At 42.5% G+C, this 19,212-nt stretch overlaps 1 protein-coding gene across 2 annotated transcripts in view; it reads right to left on the reverse strand.

Moving 5' to 3' along the window:
• Positions 1–593: 593 nt before the first annotated feature.
• Positions 594–19,212, reverse strand: part of PPM1H (protein phosphatase, Mg2+/Mn2+ dependent 1H) — a 275,244-nt gene continuing 256,625 nt past the window's right edge. Inside the window, exons 10-11 of one of the 2 annotated variants that reach the window (XR_008992059.1) lie at positions 5,314–5,883; positions 594–1,244 (exon numbers count right to left, since the gene is read on the reverse strand). Coding sequence is in view for 1 of the 2 variants with exons in the window: in XM_036894875.2 (XP_036750770.2) it covers positions 5,736–5,883 (148 nt within the window). In the remaining variant the exon portion in view is untranslated. Of the gene's footprint in view, positions 1,245–1,319; positions 5,884–19,212 lie in introns of those variants that run through there. The other variant, XM_036894875.2, reaches the window with a different exon arrangement.

Below are 19,212 nucleotides of genomic sequence, written 5' to 3' on the forward strand. Positions count from 1 at the left end.
GAATACTGTAAGACGCTGATAAAAGAAATTGGAGAAATACAAATAAATGGAAAGATAGTCTGTGCTCAAGAATTGGAAGAATATTGTTAAAATGTACATATGACATAAAGCAATGTACAGATTTATTACAATCCCTATCAAAATTCCAATGGCACTTTTCACAGAAATTGAACAAACAATCCTAAACTTTTATGGAATCACAAAAAACCCCAAATGGCCAAAGCAATTTTGAAAAAAAATAACAAAGCTGGAGAGGCATCACATTTCCTGATTTCAAACTATATTACAAACTACAGTGATCAAAACAGTTAATATTATTGACATAAAAACAGACATAGATCAATGGATGAGAATATTAATGAGAAATATTAAATATTAAAATAGGAACTACCATATGATCCAGCAATTCCACTTCTGGGTATTTATCTGAAGAAAACACAAATACTAACTCAAAAAGATACATGTGCCTTTGTGGTCATTGCAGCATTATTTACAATAGCGAAGATATGGAAACAACCCAAGTGTCCACTAACAAAAGAATGGATAATGCAGGAAACACACACACACACACACACACACACACACACACACACACACACTGGAATATTCTTTAGGCATAAAAACAAATGAAATCTTACCATTTGCTGCAACATGGATAGATCTTGAGGGCATTATGCTAAGTAAAATAAGTCAGAGGAATACAAATACTGTATCTTCTCACTTATATGTGGAATCTAAAAAAATTAACATTTTAAATGAATTCATAGAAACAGAGACATAGTGGTTGCAAGAGATGAAGGGTGAAGGTCAAAAGGTATAAATTTCCAATTATAAAATAAATAATGTACAGCATGGTGAATAAATATAGTTAATAATATTGTATTGCGTATCCGAAAGTTGCTAAGAGTAAATCTTTTTCTTCTCACAAGAAAAAAAATGAACTGTATGTGATGGATTTTAATTAGTTATTGTGATCATTTTGCAATATATATAAATACAGAATCATTGTCACACCCCTGAAACTTATATGCCAATTTTACCTCAATTAAAAAAAAACAACAAATACTCATGGGGTGACAGCCAGGGTAATTCTTCTAGAGACATTGCTGAAATGCAGATAGCCTTTATTGCTACCCCTGTGAAGATTTATAGCCTTAGCCTCCATTCCCTTTTGATTCTCTTTTGGTCTGTTCACAGCTGACAACTCCACATTAGGCCATGATGCTCTCATAGCATTCCATTACCTGACAGAAAGAAATTTCATAGTGAATTAAAAAGAAATGACACAAAAAAGTTTTGAAAGGTGTCCTATATATACATATATATATATATAATATTTTATTTTAAAATGTCATTGAGCATATACATTTCTTTAGCTTTTCCCAGGGAACATTGCACCTAAGTTTCAAAACACACAAAATAGATCCCCTTTACTGAGTTTTCATTTTGGGGCTACAAAAGTCAACATTTTACAATCACAAAGCATAAAGGTACATGGTTCCAAGACCATTTTCAGGCAGATTCCTCTCATTCACTGTTTGTAGGATATTTTTGGAAACCCAGACCATAATATATTCCTTACAAATGATCTCCACTGTGGGCCTCCCCAGGTCTCCAGAGGGAACAAAGAAAATGGAGGCAAAACAGGAGTAAAAGAGTAACCCCAGGACTCCCCAGACAAACAAAGTACTATGGAGAAATGGAAGAGTGGAAGACGCAAGGTTCTCCTTTAAGTACATCACATAGAAAATAACAGCACATCTATGGCCTCAGTGGTCACTGCCTGGTTGCTACATGAAGAATACTTCATCTACGACACAGAGGAAAAATTGAAGCTATTTTACACAGATCACTTCATTCATCAGAAAGAGCAGCACGGCCCAGACCGGCACTCTGAGCTGACAAGAGCTGTGGTGGTGCTCGCACTGGAGGCAGGCGGGCTGCCTGTGTAGTGTCGGAAGATCCCAGTGTCCACACATTAGCCGCACCACCCACACGACGAAGGCTCACGGAGTAAGGTGGGCTGTGGTGTGCAGGCTGCAACCTTTCTCTGCAATTTTAAGTCCTCAAAAACCCAAGTTCCCTACATGAAATTCTGTCCTGTTGCCAGATTCTGTTTTACTGTTTTCTTAGATCTAGTGACCTTTAGGGTCAGACAATGACTTGTTCTTTTCACAATGACTCTTACTGCTTCCTCCAAGTGTCCCAGCACTAACTTCCTGAAAATAGAATCTCATAAAAGCTTAACATTCACTCTGCAAACAGTGGAGCTGCTGGGTTACTTAGGAATGGTTAGAGCCTCAAACTGGTGCAACGAAAATGACTGACCACTTGTAGCCTTGTAAATAAAGGTGATTGGCAGATGAAGGAAGAGGTGAGATCAAGAGGAGAATCAACTTTAAAGATGTAGATTTTTTCCCCAAGTGTTTCAGGCTGGCGTGCTTGGTAAACTGGAAACCCTGGCCGAAGGCTGAGATCTGAGGCCCAGTCTGGGTACAGGACTCTCATCTCTGCCCACCAGCATATACCTACAGCTCTATTCTTCCCAATAAGTAAACGAATACTTAGAAGAGTAAGAAGAGTGTGAGCACAGCACACTTCACACAGCCCCTTGGAGGTAAGTTGCTAGGAATTAAAAAAATCAAACACTCCAAATTCCCCAAAGCTGTACTGTGGAAAACAGCTCAAATTCCCATTTTTGGGGAGAGCTTTTTTCTGTTAGATGGCTTGAGTACCCAGCCTAGTCTGATGGTCACTCTACCTTCCCCCCCAAGAAACAGCAGCTGGGTAAGCCCCGCACCCCAGAACACACCCTCCCCTCTGACCAGTGGCACTGCTCTGATTTCAGGCGTTAGGAGAACAAAGGTTTGGTTGTTGCTCGGCAAAATGCTGCACAGTGTGGATGGAGCATACATTTGCTCTCTTTAAGGAAAAGGGTGTCACCACATATTTTGAAGAGCAGGCACCAACCCAACAAAGATGCAGAAGTGAAAGAGCCTTTCATTAGAGGAGGTGGCCACCCCGTGCCCCTGCTCCCTGCCCCAAGGCAACCATGAAGACTCGACTAGGGAGTCAAAAGGTTTTTCTTAAGCAAGACTTCCTCAGAGGCTATTTGGACCAGCAGATTTGGCTATTAAAGTCAGATCCATAAGATTTCAGAACCACATATAAATATGTTCTGCAGGATCTTGTGTTGCCTTTGACCTTCCCAAGAGTGCTCTGCAGGCTGACCTGTTATGCAGACAGGTACTGCTCTGGGATGGGGTGACATGGTGCCTGGGTGAAAAATAAGGCCAAAGCCAATAAGCTCAATTCACAGAGCAGTGTCAGTGCTGGGGAGATCTGCTATGGGCACGAACAAGTCATTTTCTCCACACTTGATTTATTTACCTCATTTGTAGCTTTCTTCCTATCCCCGAACAGAACATGGCTTCAGCGTGCTGCTGAGATCTTTCCACCCAAGGGGGTTTATGAGAAGAATCCCTGGATAACTTTCTAACTACAACCAGTACGACAAAATGCCCAAGACTTTAGGATACACTGAATAAAGGGGGTTCCAGAGTTTTTCCTGAGACAGTCCTTGGCAACAAATGAATTGGTGAATTAATTACAAGGTTATCACGACACCTACCTATCTACACCCAAACTGTGACTCAGGTGGCTCAGATGAAACTAGGGAAGCTCATGGTAGGGCCCAGACAGAAGCCCACAAACAAAAGGAAATGAAAGGCAACAGGAACACAGGGAAGACATGACTGCACATGAGGACAGCTTCCCAAGGAGGGGGGCTCTAAGTCCTCAAACTTTCTCAAGTTTCCAATTTGCATGTGACTTTGAGAGTCAGGACAGAAACGGAAAGTAGACCACACTGTTGTAGGATGGCTGCGTGTTTTCCCATAGCATCATACTCTACCAGAGAAGCAAATGGTTTACCACAAACATCTCCCCACAGAGATGTCTGAGGCAGCTAAGATTTACTGGAGAAGGGCTGCTGTCAGCTGAGGATGACAACGTAGTTGTCCAGTTTTCCCAGACAACATTTTGGCAAACACCTAGTGGGTGAATTCCCATGGTGCTTCACCTGGCAGACAGGGCATTGTTTCCACACTGGGGAGTGAATTCTTCCTGAGTAGGAAGGCTCCAGGCCTTCCCTAAGAAAGTACCTACAACTCCAGAAATGCAGGTGATTATCCCAGAGGAAAGGTTCCTCTCTTCTCTTCTAGGGAAGGGATTCAAACAAACATGAGAAGTGGGATTGGCTCTCCAGCATGTTTGGGGATCACACCAGTGACCTTTTCATTGCTGAATGGGAAGAATGTTTTAATTACACAAAGTTGTCAAAATGGTGATGATCCTGCAGGAGGTCTGAGAAGACTTGGTAACTGGACATTGCTCCATCAGGTCCCCCAGTGCAGAACTGTTATCTGCCTAAGAGATAACAGTGATTTCTAAAAGTGTATTTGTAGTTCCTCCTGGCAGAGGAAGCAGCAGGTGCATCTGGCGTCTGCTGCTTGTGACGAATACTCAGAGGTGGTGCTACAGTGAGTACAGCGGTCTCAGCTGCTGGGTGGCTGGGGCTGATGCCGTGAAGAAGGAATGGGGCCAGATCATGAGAATGACCAGACAACCCAGTTCAAGTTTACTTGTGTCAATCAGCCATTCTGAATGGGCTTTGCCCACCGATGGAGAAAACAGGACAGGACTGCTGTCCTGGACAGAACTCTGACACACGTGATTTGAAGTGGGCTTGGGGACAGTCAGAGCCAAAGTGAAGGAATGGTCTTGAAATGATGTATGGTGAACTGAGTGATACTGGGAATTTGCTATTCTGCTCCATTAAATACCGCTTTACGTTGGTGTCCCTATGGCACAGCGTGTGGAAGAGGGCCAGCCATTCCAGAAATGAAAACCCAGACTCCCATAGAAACCTCAAACCACAACACTGGGACCCTTGAAAACAACAGAGGACCTCTTGGTCCAAAGAAACATCCACATTTTCATGAAAGCACACTGATCTGGTGAGAAAATGCAACTCAGGAACAAATTGTTACACAACAGATACAGCACTCTGTCAGCCAGGGAACGGCTCTCAGAGGCCCCCCTCTCCCCACACCCGGACTTCAATACAGATTCCTCAGCGAGCAGCGGGAAGTCCCAGGCTTACTATAGGGAAGAGAAGTAATTCAGATTCAAGGAATATCAAGAGAAAGAACAACGCCTGCCTCACTCCACCAGTGCCTGAAGAGAGTAAGACACACACAGAGAACACTTCCCAAAATACATCTCAGGCCTTGCTAGAAGGTGGGCGCTCACCCTCAGGGCATGATCCCCGACGCAGCCCTTCTCACCTGTGCAGAACCCGGCAGCCCAATAGGCTGAAGAGTCTTCTGCCAGTCACCCTGAAACAGCTGCCACGCCTACTCCAGAGAAAAGAAATACGATGTATGTGCCCCCAACAGGCAACAGCCCCTCGGAGGCCTACTGAGGGAACCAAAGTGAACACAACATTCAGCAGTGGCCTTTCTGTTTGGCTCTTGTTGAGTACCCAGACCTGTTACTAAAGAGGAAACTGAAACCCTCGGTCTGCCCCAAGTGCACCGACTCTGGCAGCCAGCTCCCCGCGGGCTGGGAGGAGGCGGTGTCACGAGGAACCCTGCAGGGGCACCTCTCAGGCCCGCCCTGCCAAGAGGCGCCCGGCTCTCTCCCCCTCGTCCTCCCAGCCCCCTGGGCCGTTTTCACGACAGTTTGTTTCCATGTACTAAAGGAATGACATATACGGAAATGTCGTCTCCTGAGCCCAGCCGGTCATTTGATATCCGCCATCCTCTGTCTTTCAGGACACCGCGGGCTCGCATCACCAGGTCCTGAGCTGACAGTGTGTACCTGTGCGGGGAGAAGCAGGAGAGGCCGTGAGCGCGTCATCAGGCAGAACCGGGGGCAGGAGGCATCACTACCGCCATGTAAATAGCTTTCAAATAGTCTTAAGGTCTCAAAAGCCTAGATCATCTTTTCCCAAAATGTGGGATGCCTAATATGAGATTTTTTTTTAGGTGATGATGGACAAGGTCCCACATACATTAGATAACCTCCTACATTGTTCCATTGCTCTTCCTCTTCTGATGTTTTTAATGATGTCAGGGAAAGAGTCTCAGTTTGGTCTGACTGTATCTGTAACAGGAACCTGCTCAGACTCAGAGCTTTACATGGCTGTGTCTAGCTAAAAAAGTACATGGGAAAACTAAGAGCTTTTGTTTACACTATGTTTATTTTTAGGGCCGCATTCCTCACTTACATTTGTTTTTAAAAAGTTGACTTAAAGAAAAATACTAATAGTAGTACATGTAGCCTAGGAATAGAGTAAAAATGTGGAGGTTGTTTTGATAAATGACCTATAAACCTTGGACGAGCAGCTCCACCTACCCTTTCCAGTGCCACCTCCTCCTCCTGTTCCCCAATTAAAAATGCAGTGAGAGCTTACCCAAGAATTTGAAAAAAGATTGCTCATGGAGATTTAAACTATAGACATAAGGAAAAAGAATGGCTATACTGCAAGCTGATGGGACATAAGAACATCTAGGGAAAGACTTAATGGGGGAGGTGTTTGGGTGACTTGATTTGGGTGATTTGGGTTAGCCTTGAGGCATAAGAAAATGAGACAGTATATTGGCAGGCATCTATCCAAGTTCAGATTAGGGCAGAGAGAATCTTAGCTGACAGACTCCAAAGAAATTGAGCTCCACTGGTAGGACTGCATTTATTACTCTCTTAGCCTATACCATTAAACATGATTCACCTTTATTTTGATTTCATGTTCGCCAAATAATGATCTGATTATGATCTGCCTCCCTATGTAAGTCTGCCTACAAGGAAAGAATGAGCTAGTCATTTGTATTTTAAGATACCAGTTGTATTTCTCCATATAAATGTCAAGTGGCATTTTGATTTGCAGATCAGTCTTATAAGCTTGGTTAAGGTGAGCCCAGCTCTGATAATGAATCTGCTCTTTGTATGTTGATTAAAACAGTTTCTGACCTGAAAAGCTAAAAGCTGGACTCTGGTAAATCACCAAGATAATAAATGTCACCCTATCAGGAAGGCCTCTTGGAAGCCAGCCTGTGGATTTTTAATAACAAACTACTCTGATATTACTAGTGGCCTTGCCCTACCTGGAATGTCTCCACCTTGCCTTCAGAGCTCAAGAGTTATGAAATTCAGAACACCCTGATGAATTTAATGTCTCTCATGGTAAAAGAAACCTGCACCTAGCCCCACTGTTATATTATTTGGACCAAGGTCTGTAGCAAATGATCTCAGGATTGTTAAGCTCCCAGGTCTACTCGTATAGCCCAGGTAGCAGAGAGCAGTGTAGCATACACTATAGGTAGCAGAGAAGCAGCCGTTTCAGTTAATACAAAATAAATGCCTTTCCTTTTAGGGCATGGGTGGTAGGTGGGTGGGAGAGACACCCTCTTTTTCTATCTGTATTGGGAAAATCACCAGTTTTGATAGAGAAATCTCTAAGTTACATTTGAGGGAAGATTCAGCCAGTTAGTCCTCTCTGAGGGGTCTCCTGATGAAATGGGTTAATAAACAGAAAAGACTCAGAGGCCTTTGGTGAAAGAGCCAAATCAGTGTCCCCTGATTCACATACTCTGGCTCAGATACTATACTCAGAAAGAGCCTCTCAGATGCTCACACCAAGATACTCTTGGTTTTACATCAAATTGTGTACTGAGACACAGCCACACAGGGAAAGGCCCCTGGCAAGGTCAGGGTAAAGTTTATTGCCCTGGTTTGACCAGGGTCTGGACCTTAGCCTGTCAAGTTCAGAAACCTGGCTGAGTCAATACACAGAGCAGATCAATCTGTGAGGGCTGAACACACCTTGACCCAGCTCATGAGCAGACCAGACATAGAAAATTATGGCTAGTTATGAGAAAAGATGGCTAACAATAAAAAAAGAAAGAAAGAAAAAGATACTCAAAGATGACAAAAAACAGTGAAAGAACTCATGAGTGCTCTCTGGCTAGTCTGGAGGCATAGCCCTCAACAGGTCCTACAGTCATGGGGCAAGGATTTGAGACAGCAAGACAAGGTTAAACAACGTCTAACTGGTTTTCTTCAAGTCACAAAAGAGTATCATCCATTGTTCAAGGCAAGAGACCACCCAGAAAATGCTATTGCTGTTGACTTTGAGTATTTAAGAATGGTCAGCATTAGGTCACCTAGAAACTCATTTTCCTCAAGGGCTCTGGATAATTAAGGTTTTATTCTTAAAAGATGGTTAGTACCTATTCCAAGATAACTTTCCATAAGCCTGCATTGCTCTTTACCATCCATTCTGTCTTCCTTTAGTTGCTAAACTTCCTGGGAGAAATCCCTTTTTCCTTCCTCACATACATTAGATAACCTCTATGTTATCTTCCCTTTTTCTTCCTTAATCTCTTCCCAGTAGGCTTACTGATCAGGCCCCTTACATCTTGACCAAAAAGCTTCATCTCAGTATTCAATCTGCTCAAACTTTCTCCACACAGACACTGCTTGACCATCCTCTTTCTCTCTAACATCTCCTGTCTTTTCTTCTTGAATCCTCCTGTTTTGGGAGCTTCCACACTACACATTTCCACTTTCTCCTCTTATGCCTTTGGCTTCCATGACACATGGCACAAGTTCTCTCTGATGCACCTTCTTCATTTCCTTGGTAGGCCCAGTTAAGACTTAGGATGAAGTCAGTAAATGTTAACTTATTTTCGCTTCCAAGGTGGGACTTCCCCATCTAGCATCCTTAGGTAATACTATATATCCACCTCCTGATCTCTTAGGCAAGAAATCATAGTCATTTCAAATGCCACCTTCATACACTAATATGATAAAATCCACAAGGCACAGTAGGACTTTAAAATTTCATATTATTTTAAGTGTATTTCATTAATAGCACATGGCTAATTAAAACCTAATCTCATAGTTATTAACACGTGTCTTGAATTTTTTTTCTTCTTTGGTAAAAATGGATTTATCTGAACTTATTTTTACCACCATCCAAATACATACATACATACATACATACATATATATAACTTTTTCTGTATTTTCTGTTTATTATTTTTCTTTCTTCTATTCTTTTTCTTTGTCAGGTTGATACCTTTTAATGCCTTTTCCTCCGTCAACTGGTTTAGATGCAGTAATTGTTGTTCTTTTAGCAATTATGCTTAAGTTTTAAATATTTAGTTATACAATATTTTTGTCCTCCTCTGGGAAATAAAAAGGGTAGAATACCTTCCTTCCTCTTTCATGTTACTGCCTAGTATCTTAATTTGTTTTTAAGGCTCTCCTAGTCATTATTAACATTTGTGATCTATGCTTATGCAAATAAACCAACATACAAACTTCTTGGTTTTTGGAACTCCATTCCTGCCATCTGCATCTGATTTCCTTCTTTTGAAGTACATTTTTTAGTAGTTCTTTTAACAATGGCCCACAAGGAATAGACTCACCCAGGTTTTGGGCCACAGAAATCTTTATTTTTGCCACTGATTATGGATAATAGCTTTTTTGGGTATAGAATTCTAGATTGACTGTTATTTTCCCTCAGCAGTTTAGAGATAATATTCGATTCATTCTGACTTCTCTTGTTGAGAACTCTTTATAAGGAAATGCCTTTTCTCACTGGTAGCTTTTAAAATTTGTGTTGTTCTGCTGCTGTGTATAAAGTTCCACAGAGACATAACAATGAGGATACCTTTTTATTTACCAAGGTTGGGAATTAGTTTTACTCTTTCAAAATGAGATGATATTTGATTCTTATTTCTCAACTGTGAAGTTTTGATCCTGGTTCTCATCTTATTCTTATACTGTCTCCTTAATTTTATATTTTCTCCTATTAGACCTCCTCATTTCACCTTGAGATTTCAACTTCTTTCTTGTTTTCTTTTTTCTCTCTCTGTGATATCTTTAAATCCATTAGTTTCTGCATTTGCAGTTTGCTATGCGATCCATTCAGTGACATATTTTTTTTTTTACCATTGTGAGTTCCTGTTTGGCTCTTTTCTAGATCTACCTCTTCTTACCTTACAGTTCTATTTATACATATTTTAACTTTCTCTTAACCTGTTCAATTGGGTTTTTTTCTGAGAACCAGAGGGAATGCTCTACTGTGTTTAGTTTTTCTTTTCATGATAGGTTTGAAGTTAAGATGTAGGCTTCTCTTCAGTGGGGCTGCTTACTGTGTGCCTGGGTTATCTACTGAGAGTTTTAGAATTTGTCTTTACTAGGATACACTATGGGATTCCAATTCTAGATCATATTTTACATTAATTTCTTGGGGTTTAGGATTCCCATACCACAGGAGCAGTGTACGACTTAGCTTCATAGTTCTCCCACGTGATGGGCCTGCCCAACCATTTCCTCTCCTCACAGAACCTCAGTGTCTTCAGGTTCTTGCCATCATCCATGTGCTTTAGGAAGGCAGGCAGGCAGTAACCTGGGCAGGAGGCTTAGGGAGGATGCCTGGAACCATTTTTTCCACCACTCTGCTAGGAGCTCAGATTCCTCCACTTGACTTTTCTTTGCCAGGCTTCTCTAGGGAATGTGATAACCCCTGTAAAAAGGCAGTCTGTGTGAACAGCTGAAGGGGACTGATTAGATGCTTCATTCAGTCATGTAACAAGGCAGTTGAACACCAGGACCAGTTTCCTGACATTTCCTGCATGCTACAGGAGACCCAGTATTGCAATGGAGTCAGAAACAGTGGTCAGGTAAAATGTGGCCACTTGCAGGGAGCTTTCCTCATAAACTGATAACACGATATAACCCCAGGAACCTGGGAGAAGGTACTTTGTCCCAGCTCTGGTGTTCAGCTAGGTGTCCATTTCAGAGCTCATTAGCATCTGTATTCAAGAGCGAACCTGTCTGGGCAGAAAAACATCAGTAAGACTGCTTTACTGCAAGACTAGAATGGAAAGAAACCAACTTTCTCTGGAGGGAAGGAACTGCTCTTCTTCTCTCCCATTTTGTCCTCCTCCAGTTTCTACCTGACAGGGCTGTCTGGTTTGATGACAGTGAGAGAAACTGTTTCATGAGGCAGTAAAGAGGGTGCTCTACTCATCTTGGTATTGAGGCTCAACACAAGGACATATGAGCCACAGACTGAGGGGTACAGGGAGTGGCAGGAGCAAATCTGAGTCAAAACTTGAAATATAAGCCTAAAATATACAGGGGGTAGCAAAAGAGAACATGGTGCAGCTGAAGACAGGGAAGGGGAAGTGGATTCTGTGACAAGCAGGCTGCTGATGAGCCGGGCAATCTGGAGGTGGATGTGGAGCACCCACGGGGCCATTACTGAATGGCTAATTCAGGATGCTTGGCCAGGCCGCATTAGGCGGCTGCCGCAGTGGTCTGAAGTACTCAGCCTCTCCTATGAAGAGTCTCCCTGGGAGACAAGTTTTGTATTTTAAGAACATTTTTCTTCTCTGGCTGAAGCTTTCAATATTGATCAGCAAAGCTCTGCTGAAAGAAATGGCTTCTGGGGAGGAATCTGACTTGGCACACTTCACAGGGCTGGGCTGGGCTCAGAGGCTTGCCCCAGCTCCGAGGGGGAGGGAGCAGAGAAAACACAGCAGGGGAGGGGAGGAAAATAAAAAAAGAAGAGGGGCTGAAGAACTAAGGGAAGGCCAGAAGCTCTTTTTACACCAGGCTGGAAGGAGACCGATAAATCCTTAATTGTCTCTGTTGTCCTTGTCATTTCTGTGGCAGCTCTGAGTTCTTTCACCTCTTCAGTGGAGTGTAAAAGGGCTCAGGGTGTGGGTGTGCAGTGCCTAGGGTCCAATCCTGGCTTTGCCACCTCCCAGATGGGTGGCTCTGGAAAGATTCCTGACCCTCTTGGAGCCCCTCTTTTCTTTCCTGTAAATCTGGAATAATGATAGTGCAGACCTGAAAGGCTTCTGCAAAGAATAAATTAGATTCTTCCATAAAGCATTCAGCACAGTGCCCAGTACTTGGCCAGAGGTCAATAAATGTAAGCTAGCATTTTCCTCATTAGACATAAAATGCCTTTCTCTTCCCCAAGAGTTCTGCTTTAAGTCAACCACCTCTGGTAGAGTGTTTCCCACAAGACCACGTCTGTATCAGCACTGGAGTGTCAAAAATAAGCTCATTTCAGGCTTCAGGCTATAACCATGCCTTAAAGTCTTTAATAGTCCTACTTGGGTGCAAACTTCTATTTGCCATTTGGATGGTACAAACGAGGGTCTTACAAGAGGGAGGTAGGTGGCAGGAACTGGGGAATTAATGGGTTCCAAATATTTGCATATAAAAGGCTGCCTCCATCTGCCAATGCCCCGCAGTAACAGAGTGTGATGGGAACCAGAGGGCGAATCCTCTTTGCATTCTGAGCAGGTCTCTGAGATTTAAGAAGAGAAAAGCTCTCCCAAGCTTTGGGACATTGGCAAGGGGCTGTGGTGACTGGGTGGGTGGGGGTGAGGGGTGGCTTGGAAAGAGCTCTTTGTTGTGCTCAGAACTGGGCAGCTCATCCTGGGGAGTTGGGGGGTGGGGAGGCATGTCTTAGGTTCACTGCTGGGAGCTGAGCCACACGTGTCCCTTGTCTTGTTCTGGAGCCACTGATGCCAGCTTCTGTCCCATCCAGGGTGTGGGGACTCCACTCAGGTGGAATTCCCTGAGACACTGGAATGACAGCTGCTCTCTACAACCAGCAGGGACAAAGCCCCAGCCTGGGGACAGCTGCCCACCCCATGAGGGGAGGGTGGCAGTGCCTGCCAGGCCTTGTCCACCTCTCTGCCCCTGGCACTGGCTCCCTGGCTTCCTAGATGGTGAGTTCATATCTTTTATTTTAGTTCATATTCCAACAGCAACATTTCAGTATGAGGGTCACGACAGACCACTTCCTTCTTCATCTTCTCTGGCAAGTCATTTAAAATGCCCTGATGTTCTAACTCAAGTGGCCACAAGATCTGTTCCAATGGCCACACAAACAACATTGGGGGAAGAAAGGTGGGCCTGGCCACCGGACACTCACAGGCCCGTTTCCTAATTCCTGGGGACCAGAATATGCTAAACGCTGCAAAAGAAACACAAATGCAGATTTTGTCTAGTTTCCAAACACAAAAAATTTGTTCTTAAAACCTGTAATTGATACAGGGTGGGGGGCACCCTTCCTTTCTGTATTCAAGGCATAGTTTCTCAAAACCATATGGCACTAGTAGAAATTAGTTCAGCTAACTCAATGGAAATATTTCGTAAAAAGAACCTTTGTCTTTTGCCAAAATAAATTTCATATTATCAAGGTAATACAAACCTGCATTGAAGACCTGCATTAGTATCCTGCTGTCCATGTTGGTGGGTGTGGGTGTTTTACTATTAACTTTCCCCTGATTAATCTCTTTCTTATCAAGGCACACTGTTCTCTGAGCTGCAGACAGCTCAGATGTGCAGAACGACATTTGAAGTGTGACCATCGAGAAGGCTTCTCTCGTTAGGGAAATGCTCTGTGAGTTTACAGATTATCAGTACCTCAAAACTAAATGCCTCACAACAAGGCCCGAATGTCACAGCAGGGGATGGAGTGGTGTTGGGTCCAAGTTACAAACACATGGTGTCCAGGAAATGAAGGACTGGGCAAAGTGTTGCCAAGTTTTGCCTGGGCATCTGGAAAGTGTATCCACGCCACGTTTCCACGTTTGGTTCACGGTTCTTTGGCCCCAGTTCCTCTCGGCTCTGCCCATGCCCTCCCTTTTCAGTAATATTAATAATGCATTCCTTCCGATAAAATATTACGCATCTTAGAGTGTTTACATACGTGTCCCCATCTTGAATATTCATACCAGGAGACTCACCACTAAACCCCCAGCCTTACAGAGGAGATAGTCAATCCCATGTATTCTGCCCCAGAAAACTCCTCCCAGGCCTTTCTCTGAGCACCTTCTCCAAATTGTGCAGGAAGTTTAGGCCTCAAAAGACAATCTTACTGGAATTACGGGGAATGACAGGTTGTGCAGCCCAGCTCCATGACCTCCAGCCACCTGGCTCGGCAGGGTGGGCTCGCTGTATTTCCCGTGCATGCTCACTTCATGGCCCCACAAAGGATTTACAGAACTGCCAGCCCTGCTACCCTTCAGGGCATTCACCAGTAAAAAGGAGAATAAACGAAACAGAACAAAACCACCCACCACACTCATTCTGGCTTGTCCACAGAGCCTCCTCGGTCTCTGGTGTCCTCACGGAGGCAGTTCAAACAGAGAAGGGCTCAGTAAGGTGCGCGGGGCCAGGGTCACGGTGGCCATTACAGCTCATCTTCATGCCGCCTCCGCCCCAGAGGATGCTGTGTGGATCTGAACTTCACAGACACATCTTTACGCTAATCTTCTCCTCCCTCATAATGCATTGTGGAGGGAGAGATACTATTTTACATTTCCTTGTTAGGAAGGATGCCATCAGAGGATGACAATGTTGGCAATTTGTTAGGAATTGCTATCACTCAGAGGAATAGAAAAACAAAAAACCTACATGTAACATAAAAGCCAAGGAATTAAAGAGCAAACCCCCAAACTCCTGCCTGTCACAGGACGAAAGCCCTGCCCTTTTCTGTCCTGTGAAGTATCTAGCAGAACTGGGCAAACTCAGCAAAATTCAAAGTAAAACAGGTCCATTCAAAACCTCAAATGAAGAAGCATTTTGTGGTTCTCTCTTGCTTTCTTGCCTTCTCTCTCTCAGGCTGGCCCAGTGGGAGCGCATCTTTCTTTTTTGGTTTTCTATCAGACAACAAGCTGACCAAGTTCAGCCCATGGTTTTTGACCCAGGAACCTTCCTTTCCCTTCATGCACATGATTAAATAGGCAAACCTGTGGTCCAGGACTACGTTTGGGGAGAAATAAATCCTTCTGGCTGAGGAAAAGCTCATAGAGCCTCTGAAATTATAGTGAGTCTTTCTTCATCACAGAAATTATGACTTAGGCTAAAACTTATTGGATGACTTCCACTCAGATTCCTGTTTTTATGCCAAGGTCAGAATGTTTCCTAGTGGGGAGGGTGCCGTCAGGCACCCCCTGCCATGGATTTTGGGACCGAGCCTTCCCTGGGCCACCTGAGGAGACACACTGAGCTGGGACATGAGTGCGGTGACCTCCTGTCAAATTATACACAGATATGTGCAAATACGTCACACATGAAAGAGAACATCATTTCACACAATTCCTAAGTCATGAGTTTGAAAAAGGTTTTCTGATTTCTCAATATGGCTTAAATTGCTCAGGAGCACATAGGGGTAGAGAAACAAACCGTATCTTATGTTTTTACCATCAGATTTTACGTTATGTTTTCTGATTATGGATCAGCATGAATGAATTATGCAAAATTCCATACCATCATCACAGACTTCCTTTCCTAGAACTAATTAGCACATTCATTTAATCTTGTGAGTTCATAAGGACTGACACAGTCTGGTCTGTTTTCTTGTCACACCTCATCTGCTGACCGCACTCCACACTAACCCCGTCAGCCCTACTGCTGGCTTCCTTGAATATGCCATGTTCTTCTACTCAATTCCACCCCATCCGCACACTGCCTGGCTCTTGCTTGTGCATTCTTCAGGTTTAAGTTCAGACACCCTTTCCTGTGGGAGGCCTTCTTGGATACCCCTTGCTCTAGGTCAGGTTCCTCTCTGGAATCCCTCACGTTGTAACTCCCTTACACTGCTGTAACGTCCTCCAGAGCTTGAACAACAGTGGGGCAGAGACCAGATCTGCATTCTTCACAGATTCTTCTCTAGTGTCCAGCAGGCCCTTGGCTCATAAAATTGGTCCTTAATAATATTTCCCAAATGAATAATTCTGATGGAAGTTATCTGGCAAAGAAGAAACCTTTGCCTGTAAGGTCCCACTGTCTTAAGATCTCAAAAACCAACCAGAATTTTTCTGATCTCCAGCCTGATAGTCTCTTTCTTACCAATAAAACTGTGCTCATCTTCTAACTTTTCCTTTCACACATTCATTTATCTGACTCAGGATTCCTCCTTAGGCTTTTGTGTGCCATCTTCCCTGAAAGGCAAACTCAAAACCTTTTCCTTTCCTGCCTGGTTTGGTCCATACAGATCCTTGCTTCTGTAGGGGGCAGTCCTCACAAACCCAGGGGCCCGTTCTGACCTGACGCACCTGCCCAGCCACAGCACTGCCCACCGGCTGCCGCTCCCTGGAGGGCAGATTTGTTGCCATGGAGAGAGATGGGCTGGTAAGCAAGACTAAGCCAGCTTGGAGAGAGAAAAAGAAAGGGTTGGGTGTCTTTCCACTCACGCTTGTCAGCTGGCTTTGCAAGTCTTTTAAAAAAAAATCACAGTATAGAGAATCAACATGAGAATGCTGCTCACAAGTGGGATATAAAAGCTCAACAGGAGAAAAATACATTTAAATCCAAATAAAAGTCTTTCATTACAGTACCACCAATTACTTTGTGCCTGAGCAAAATCATACCAAACAATTCTGGGAAGAGAAAGACAGTCTAGCTTCCTCTTTTTTTCCTGAAGGAATTTTTTCGTTGTGAAATATGTGAAGCATACAAAAAATAGCAACAAACTTAGAATAAAGACAACAAACACCTATTAGTGCTCGCTATACACCAGGAACTTCCCTACATGTATGTATAAGGTCGGTACAATGGGATCCCCCATTTTACAGATGAGGAATCTGAGGCACTGAGAGGCTAAAAAAATTCCTCCAGGTCACAAGTTTAGAAGTGGCAGAATCAGGACTTGAACACAGGCAGTGTGACCAGATTCCATGCTATTAACTACTAGACTGCGCTGCTCCTCATAGTTTACATACAAATGATTAAATAAACATATATTCAGTTAAAAAATAACATGACCAAAAAATCAAGTACCTGCCATCTAGCTGAAGGATCAGAACATTACCAGTGTCTCAGAAACTCACTGTGGGCCGCTCCTCAAGCACATGCTCCTCCCCGCCTCTCCCAAGGTATTATCATGAATTCCAGATTAATGATTCTGCTTTTTGTTATAGTTTTAGAATCTGCATTTCTAAATGATATAGTGTTGTTATATAAATAGTATAATAATATGTATATTCTTCTATGACTTATTAAACTTAACACTATGTTTTTGAGATCCTTCCCCATTAATAAGCACACTTTGGTTCATTCCTTTTTTTGAGCTGTATTCTAATTTTTGTTTATCCCTCCTATGCTTGGACATGTATGCTGCTTCCAGTGTTTGTAATAAAAACAATTCTGTGTCTCTCTTTTTGCATGACTCAGATTTTAGCAGCATCAGAATTATCTGCTTTGTTAAAACAAACTGCTGGACCCTACCACAGGGGCTTTATTTGGGAGATTTGGGGTGGGGCCTGAGAACTTGCATTTCTAACAAGTTCTCAGATGATGCTGATGTCATGTGACCCCCAAATCACACTTTCAGGACCACTGCTCTAGGGCGGAACCCTGGAGTGGGACTTCTGTGCCATAGGATATGCGTATGCTCAACCGGACCAAGTACACCAAGCAGTCTTTGTCTTTCTACAAAATCACAAATCCATCTGCAGTTGTTCCTAATGATTTTAACTCATTCTTTTCTAACTATTGAAGCCGAGTGTTTTTTAGAATATATTTAATGGCCATTAATTCTCTTGCGTGATGACTGTTTGGTTCTTGCCCAGTTTTCTTCATTGAGATACATGAGAGTTCATTTTATTTCATAGATATGAATCCCTCTTTAGTAATTCAAGTTGTAAAAACCTTCTCTCCGTTCATGGCTTGTCATTTTACCTGCCTTATATTGTTTTTTGAAGAACCAAAGGTGTTCATCTTAATGTAGTCAAGGTTATCAGTCTTTGTGCTTTCTGTATCTTGTTTAAGAAATCCCTTCTCTAAGATCACAAAGGTAGTCTCTGATGCTGTTTCTAAAAGTTGTATTCATTTGCCTTTACACTTAAGTCTTGATTTGCCTGGACTTGATTTTAATGTACGGTGTGGAGGAATGACCCAATTTTAATGTTTTCTACACTGTCTTAATTGTTCTGATTTTGTCTTAATATCTAGGAGAGTAAGACCCATACAGAATGTCACAAATATCTTTGGCATTTTGCTCTTCTGTATGCATCTTAGAATCAGCTTACTGTTGATAGTAAGTTCCATGAAAGTTCCACTGGAATTTTGATAATTGTACTAAATCTAAAGATCAATCTAGGGAGAATTAGTGTCTTTATAATGTTCCTATTAAAGATATGTTTATGTTCATAATATGTTCTTATATTTAGTTGCTGCCACATCTGAGTTGTTACTTTTTTTATTCTTAATATTGTTTATTTGCCCCCTGCCTCTTGTTTTTAATTCATCTTATAGGAAGTTTATCCACTGTTAGTTTTTTAAGATTCTTTATTTGTAAATTATTTTTTTGTGATAAAATATACACAAAATTTTGCATTTGAAAGTGTACAGTTCTGTGGCATTAAGTACATTCGCACTGTTGTACAACCATCACCACTCTATCTCCAGAACGTTTTCAGCTTCCCAACTGAAACTGTACCCACTAAACACTAACTGTCCCACCCTCTAGCCCCTGGCAACCACCATTTTGCTCTCTGTCTCTATACATTTGACTATTCTAATACTTCCTATAAATGGAATCATATACACCTCTGTGACTGGCTTTTTTAGAAAAGTGCAAACAGCAGAATAAACACCGGAGAAGTAATGGAAGGAAATACATACATTGGTAGCATGTATGAGAATCTCATTCCTTTTTAAGGCTGATTAATATTCCAGTTTTCCTCATTCACATTTTCCTTATACCACATTCATTCATCAATGGACACCTGGATGGCTTCTACCATTTTACTATTGTGAATAATGCTGCTATAAACACAGGTGTACAAATACCTGCTTGAGTCCTTGCTTTCATTTCTTTTGGGTATATTCCCAGAAGGGGAGTTGTTGGATCATATAATAATTACATGTTCGATTTTTTGAGGAACCACAAATTGTACATTCTCACCAGTAATACATATGGGGTCACATTTCTCCACATTCCCACTAACACTTGTTATTTTCTTATTTTCTGTTTTGCTTTCCCTTTAAAATTATCATCCTAACGGGTGTGAGATGGTATCTCATTGCGTGTGTTTTTTTTTTTTCATTTCCATAATGTGTGAATTGTTTTAAAGAATAAATTTTGGTTTTATCATTTATTTTCAC

This window comes from Manis pentadactyla, chromosome 10, assembly GCF_030020395.1.
Source record: "Manis pentadactyla isolate mManPen7 chromosome 10, mManPen7.hap1, whole genome shotgun sequence".
Lineage (NCBI taxonomy): Eukaryota > Metazoa > Chordata > Mammalia > Pholidota > Manidae > Manis > Manis pentadactyla.